Source organism: Sipha flava, unplaced genomic scaffold, assembly GCF_003268045.1.
Source record: "Sipha flava isolate LNK unplaced genomic scaffold, YSA_version1 51187_pilon_pilon, whole genome shotgun sequence".
Taxonomy (NCBI): domain Eukaryota; kingdom Metazoa; phylum Arthropoda; class Insecta; order Hemiptera; family Aphididae; genus Sipha; species Sipha flava.
Genome location: NW_020273438.1, coordinates 1,145 through 8,165, shown reverse-complemented (window position 1 = coordinate 8,165; position 7,021 = coordinate 1,145). Strand labels below are relative to the sequence as shown.

Sequence of the window (7,021 nt, the reverse complement as noted above, 5' to 3'; positions counted from 1 at the left end):
TTCCAAGATATTTCTATAAACGTCTATAATGTAATTTTTTCTTAAAGTAGATTCATCGGGTATGTTTTGATTCGTACAATATTTTTTCAGAAAACTACGGAATTTCGGATTACTTAGTTTTTTCAAAGGAATGTTACTCGCTATTAATGCCTCGCATAAATCATTGTTGAAATTATCCTTGCGTGTTATACTGTTAATACGAGGCTGTGATATAAGCGCCTGGCTACCAGAAGTATGGGTTGTCTTACTTTTTTTTTTCAGATGCTGCTATATGAGTTGCTGTTCGTATGTGCTGGACAATTTGAAACTTCTTTGAACACGGCACTTTTTTTTCACATATCTGGCAGTACATAACCATTCCGTCAGTAGTAAACGTCCCTGGATATTCATTTATCCAAACATGAATACGCGTATTTTTAATAGGAGGCATCTTATAAAATAAATTAATATCTTAACGTGTACGAAAGAGAATTGAGAAATTCTTGTGGATAATGAATAGCATCATCTGTTGATGTAACTGTAGCAATACATAGATATTCACCTGAGTGTCCATCGAATTTTATATGGATGATATCATTAATTACTCCTGCTGTTACATTTCTCGGAGAGATAATAGTTCTTTCACATAACCACTGATAAGATTTATTGGACAGATTAAAAATGTCAGGATAAACTGTAGAAATCAACTCTTCCACGTTATTGAACACCCGTCCAATCGTGTGATTGACAGAAATGTAACCATTTTCATTTTCTAAAGTTCCATTTCCAATTTTCAACAACTGTGCTGGAAAAATATCGTCCCCTCCGCATAAATAAGCTCTCATGTTTGTTCGCAAATAAAGTCTTTCAACATAGTTCCATATAGGAGAAGATTTTAAGCAAGCATTAAGGACATCAGTTCGAGTACCTTTAGGGATTACTGGTAAAGTTTGACGGAAATCACCAGCGAAAACAAATGTTATGCCATCCATAAATTTATTATTACACCTAAGATCTTTTAATGTTCGATCAATTGCTTCGATATGTGATCTGTGACTCATTGTACACTCATCCCACACAACGAATGAGGTTTCTCGAAGAATTTTTCCAAGAGGGCCATTTTTACGAATCGGACAAACATATTCTGTATCAAATAATACATTTAACGATAACTTGAAAGTTGAGTGAGCAGTTCTGCCGCCACTAAGGAGAGTTGCTGCTATACCAGATGAAGCTACTGCTAATGCAACTTTACCTGAGGATCTATTTTGAGCCAACAACAAATTAATTAGGAATGTTTTTCCTGTACCACCCGGAGCATCTAAAAAAAAAAACGCTTCCTTGATGATTCATTACGCTTTCTGTAATAACATTAAAAGCATATTTTTGATCATTTACTAATTTTGGTAAATTGATTTCTATAAATTCTTGTAATCGGTTATTATCGTTGGAACGCAAAATTGAGAATTCAAAAGGATCAGATGCATTTTCATTTCGAACAGGTGAGTTCATTCCGAATTCAGTTAAATATTTTTCAGACAGACAAACAACTTTATCTTCTATTTCAATCAAACCTCTATTAAATATTTGATCAGAAAAAGTAAATTGAAAGTCATTTAATCGAGTGCGCTCTGTATGAAGAATATCTTCACAAAAATCATTTCTGAACTGTTCTCACAAAGATTGAGGTTCAGACGGTTGGCAGAGAACTATGTTTATTATGAATAATTCTCTTAATTTGAAGGACTTTCTGAAAGAGTTGCCTTCGCTAGAGCATTTTTCCTTTGCTCGTCATTTTCTAAAAGCCCAAGAGTAAAACAGATAGCTTTAAAAGTCGCATGAATGACTCCATCAAAGGACTTCAAGCTTTCAAATGAAGTAAGACCTTGTACATAATTTAGTAACAATCTTAAATGGAAGCACTCACTTTGATTTGGGTGAATCGTGTAAATTCTACCAATGGTAGTGTCCATTTTTATTCCTGGCCAACCTGGAACATCTTTTTCCCGTCTTCTCTTTAACCAGCCTCTGCTATCATCCCAGGTATAATAAGAAGAAACTTCATGATAGAACAGTGTTTTCGCAAAATCATCATGTGAACACAGTTCAAAAAATGCAGTTAGTGTCGTTTTTCTTGGATTTTCAATAACTTGATGAAGATTATTAGCGTTAAAGAAAACACGCTGTCCATTTTCTAGATGAACAGCCAAGTGCTGAACTGTCGGATTTCTATCATGGATTTCAAAATTGAAAATTCTCCAAAACGCTTCAGTAGTACATATGTATCGACCATTCAAATAATTTGTAATCTCATCGTTTTCATGATAAACAGAAGAAAAAGTAGCTCTATCTGATCCTTTATTAATATATTTACATATGTATTTTATCGCTTTAACCGAATGATAGTATTCTACGTTAAAGCCTTAAAGCACCTAGATAGTATTAGACAATACGGTACAACCCAACGGTTGTCATCCACGATTTCTGTTTGACCACGAACTTTTAATATTGCAGTATAACCTCCATCATCTGGTGATCTCCGTCGGTAAGTCGGATAACCATCATCTCCAGTTTGAGTATCCTTGACCGATTTGTGAGGGTATTTCTTACTACATTTTCCATTATTCATACATCTAATATTTAACTCGCCTCATGGGCCATGAATCATATTCTTGCATACTATTTCATAAAGTATAGGATCTCTGTCTTTGTTTGGTATTTCGACAGAAATAATTTTATCAATTTCATCTGGCTGAATTTTCGTTTGTAACCACAAAAGAATGTGGCAGTGTGGCAAACCTCGTTTTTGCCATTCAACACTGTAAACATAACAATTTACATCTCCGAAAATATATTTATTTTTTAATACAAGCATAAACTTTTTTAGTTTGAGATGAAAAACTCTAGAGATTATATCGTCTCTATCAAACGACTTTTGGTCTTGAAATAATTCATTTTTTATTTCCGACCATTCCGGGTTGCATGTGAAAGTAATAAATAAATCTGGACGGCCAAATTTATGAACATAAGTCATGGCATTCTGATTTTTTTCATGTATGTAATGTGGGAGCCAGTAAAAGAGGAGGGAAGAATTACTTGTTGCCCCACGTTATTAGTATTAATATTTGCATCATTGTTAACAGCATCTTGGAGGTGAACATAATCATCCGCACGTAGTTGTTTTTGATGGTTACGAATAAAGTGTAGTTTTTCAGAAATCATTTTTGCCATCATATCTACGGCGAATTGGCTGAATAATGTTTTGTAATAATGTAGATGATTTAGACTAGTTTCTCTAACCATAAACCTATAAGAATAAAATTGCATGCAGGAGACAGTTTTTGTTCGATTTTAGTTATTTTTCTGTAAAATATTAATGTGATAACCTTCTTCGCCTCTGGTATACATCAATGGATATTGCAGTGCATCATAAGATCTATTCAATTCGGAAACTCGACTCAAGTGTCCACTCCGACCGTGCAGAACTATATCTCTGGGACCTTTATCTTCATTAACTAATAATACAGCTACTTCATCGATGGTAGGTGCATTATATTGACCTCTGTGTTCATCTTGAGGAACTCTGTCAGCATGAATAATTAACTTTAAGTTTTGCAACTCATCAAAAGACCTCGACTCCAGATTACATCTGAAGCTCTGTATGAGGTGATTATTTCCACGCAAAACTGTTTGCAATGATTCAATGAGACCTCTTTTTAAATTGGAATCATATTTGTTCGAATAGATATTTGATCTGACTCTGACATAAAATATATTTATAAAAATTTAGCATTATTTCCAATTTCGGGTAATAAACTACCTATTAAATGATGCACTTGACCCTGAATTTTAAAAGAGGGCATGAAGTTCTCTTCAGCTATTTCGTTTGCTCCAAACAATGTCATTTGAAACAGAGTATTATACCGTCTAGAATTATCAAAGAAATGTTTTGATAGAGGGTGAGAATTATCAATTAAACTTTTAATTAGGTCTGGAAGATTCTCAAATTGGTGTAAAACAACTTAAACGTCAGCGCAGCATAGTCCATGGGTTTCATCTTTCCATTTTTTTGCATGACACTTAAGACATAATATAGTCATTCGTCCAATTTGAAGCGCTATAAATATACGCACAATATAGGTACAATTGTTTTTAATTTTTTATGAACTTTTATGAACTTTTTTACTGACAAAAGTGGTACTAAAACCTTCAACAGAGTGTCGGGTTTCAGCCAAAAAAAAATTTCAACCAAATCGGTTCAGTAGTTTTCTCGGTTAGCGTGGTCGAAGAAAAACCCTTACAATTTTATATATAGTATAGATAGATAGATAGATAGATAGATTGAACGCATTACACCAACTAACTATAAATTTGTAAAAATTAAAGATACAGACACAGACAAAAATACACAATGAGCGATACATACCAGTTTCAAGACTATTCAATGGATAACAGTGGTGTAGATCATAACCAACCGTTAATGAATATGTAATTATTTCCACCATTGTAAAATGTTAATGAAACTAAAGCTCTTTTAGAGTCATGGGATCTAGTGTTTTTGCAGCAAACTTGCATAGGTAAACTGCTGATATGGTTAGCCATTTATAATGTATTTTAATCTTGATTTAATAATTTGTTTAGATAATTACATTGACATAAAAGCTCTAGAAAATATGCAAGTTCATCACATAGAGAAGCTTTTATCATCTTATCCGCTTGGTATATTAATTAAATTTGAGACAAGTCTTAAGTTATGGCAAAAAACACTTCCTCAAAACTCTAATAGTTTTACCAAAAACCACTCATGTGATACATCAACAACATCGTCAACATTATCTATTCCTTAGTCTAGCACATCATTTTGTCTTGAAACAGTATTTGAAAAAAATAGTCAATGTGATTATGTAATTGATTATTATGATCAAAATAATTATTTGAATGATTCATGTAGATCAATAATAGTAAATGCTATTATTAATCATATAATAAAAGAAAAAACACCCATGTCTATAACTTTGGCAAATTGTATAGAAGAAACCATTGTTGCTAAGTTCCCTACTGAAATAAAAGTAAGTATACCTATTCAATAGTTTAAATTAACTATAAATCTAGAATCAATATTAGATTTGTATACATTTTTAATTAATTTAATTTCAGGATATATACTTCATTAAGGACTCAATTAATAGAACACCTAAAGGAAAAATATATTCAAAATATTTTAATACCATCAAACAGCTAAAAAACCATCGACCTCTTGAAAAAACAAAATACTCTAAAGAGATAAATTTACCTACGAGTCGATCATCATCGTCATTTGATGGCATTACAGGTATGTAAATTGCAAATGAAATGTATTTAAAAATTTTTACAATGTAAACTATTCATTTTCAGAAATTGAAGATGTCAGTTTATTGATTTCACAACTGCATCATGAAGTTCTTACATGGCCTGAAATAGAGAATATATGGTTAAAAACTACAAATTATAAATTGAAAAATATTAAAGAGGAAGGCAATGTTTTTTTTAATTGGAAGCACTTTAAAGAACCTATGTGATATAGACTTGTGAGTCAATTATATTACCTACGAAAATGATCATTGCTTTTTATTATATTTCATTATTTCATTAATTTTGTAAATATTAAAATATTTTTCACAGGTTGGTATTGATTTAAAAAAAATGTATCTTTTCTGCAATTTTATTGAAAACGTTGAAAAGTCACAGTCAATCTTGGTGACTATGCTGAAAGAAAAAATAAAAGATCCTGGTTCAAAAAATAAATTAGAAGAAATGTTGAAAACTCCACATCTAACTGAAAGTAAATAATGCAATGTTGAAATATTTACCTATAAAAATGTATTATTTAATAAATAAAACATAATTGTTGATACTTACAAATTAATTAGATTTATATATATTTTTATTTATTACTTTCAAAATTAGCAAGTAAAATATTTCAATAAAAATAAAGGCTTAGCCTACTATTGATTTGTAAAAACGACCAGTTTATATTTTAAAAATCATCATCCGGTATTTACAAAGTAAATTATAAATATACTAATTAGACATAATACATCAACACCTCAAGATTATATTTTACTTTAATGCTAGTAAATTACTACTTATCCAATGATGATTTTCAAAATCGAACGGGTCATTAAAACACATTAAATATATTTCAAACTATTTTTTAATATTATGTTATTATTAGAGTGCTTTTTATTTAAATTGAATAATATTTATGTATTCTTTATTTTTATTAATATATTTTAATTACAATTTTTGTTTGATTTTAGATTGTAAAAATGCTGTTATTTTCTTCCTTCTTCATTCCGTGTTTATTTCAACTGCTAAAAAAACAACCAGAGGTGAAAGTGGTAAAATTAGTTTAAAAAAATTTTCTATTCGAGAATCTCAAAACAGTTTTGTCTTAACTGGAAAAACAAGTGCAGAATTGGAGGAAATTTTGTCAAAGAACACCACACAAATTCAACCATGTCTATTAGTAGTTGGAGAAATTAATAGTCCTAAACAAATCATGGTTTATTTTGATAGCATTAAGTATGTCATTAGTACTATGATAAAAGCAATTGAAATCTGTTTTTCAATTTTTCATGTATTTAACATTGAGTATCTAATAGAATCTGGAAACTGTTGGTTCTTTATCCAACAATATTATTTTAAATTTAAAACTTCATATGATAAACCATGTATACAATGGAATCAAACAATTTTACAACTCAAGGCGATTGAAAAAAATAAAAAATATTAAGTTGTTGAATGCAAATAATAAAGATTTGTAAAAATGTACATTGTTTTAATAATTTACTCCTCAGAAACTCCATATAATGCTCTAATGTATAAGGGTAATGATTTTAAAACATAGAATACATTATTGATTTTATTTATTGGCATTTATAATATTAAAAATTTACTTTTATTTCAATAAATAAAAGTCATAATTAAATTAAATGTATTAATTTAATAAATACATTTTTATTTTAAAAATTGGTTTAGTTAATTTAATAAATACGTTTTT

General features: G+C 30.0%; 2 protein-coding genes across 2 annotated transcripts; one reads left to right on the top strand and one right to left on the bottom strand.

The window, feature by feature from the left end:
• Positions 1–1,712: 1,712 nt before the first annotated feature.
• On the bottom strand, positions 1,713–2,608 carry LOC112690622. Its single transcript, XM_025564668.1, has 2 exons — positions 2,446–2,608; positions 1,713–2,335 (listed from the first exon to the last, which is right to left on the bottom strand). Exons 1-2 carry the CDS (start codon positions 2,606–2,608, stop codon positions 1,713–1,715), a joined length of 786 nt encoding a protein of 261 aa, XP_025420453.1.
• Positions 2,609–5,661: 3,053 nt separating this feature from the next.
• On the top strand, positions 5,662–6,727 carry LOC112690620 (the record flags this gene model as incomplete). The annotated part of the gene is made up of 2 exons (XM_025564667.1): positions 5,662–5,800; positions 6,279–6,727. Coding segments are annotated over exons 1-2 (588 nt in total), but the record flags the coding sequence as incomplete, so codon positions are not given.
• Between the last annotated feature and the right edge of the window lie 294 nt (positions 6,728–7,021).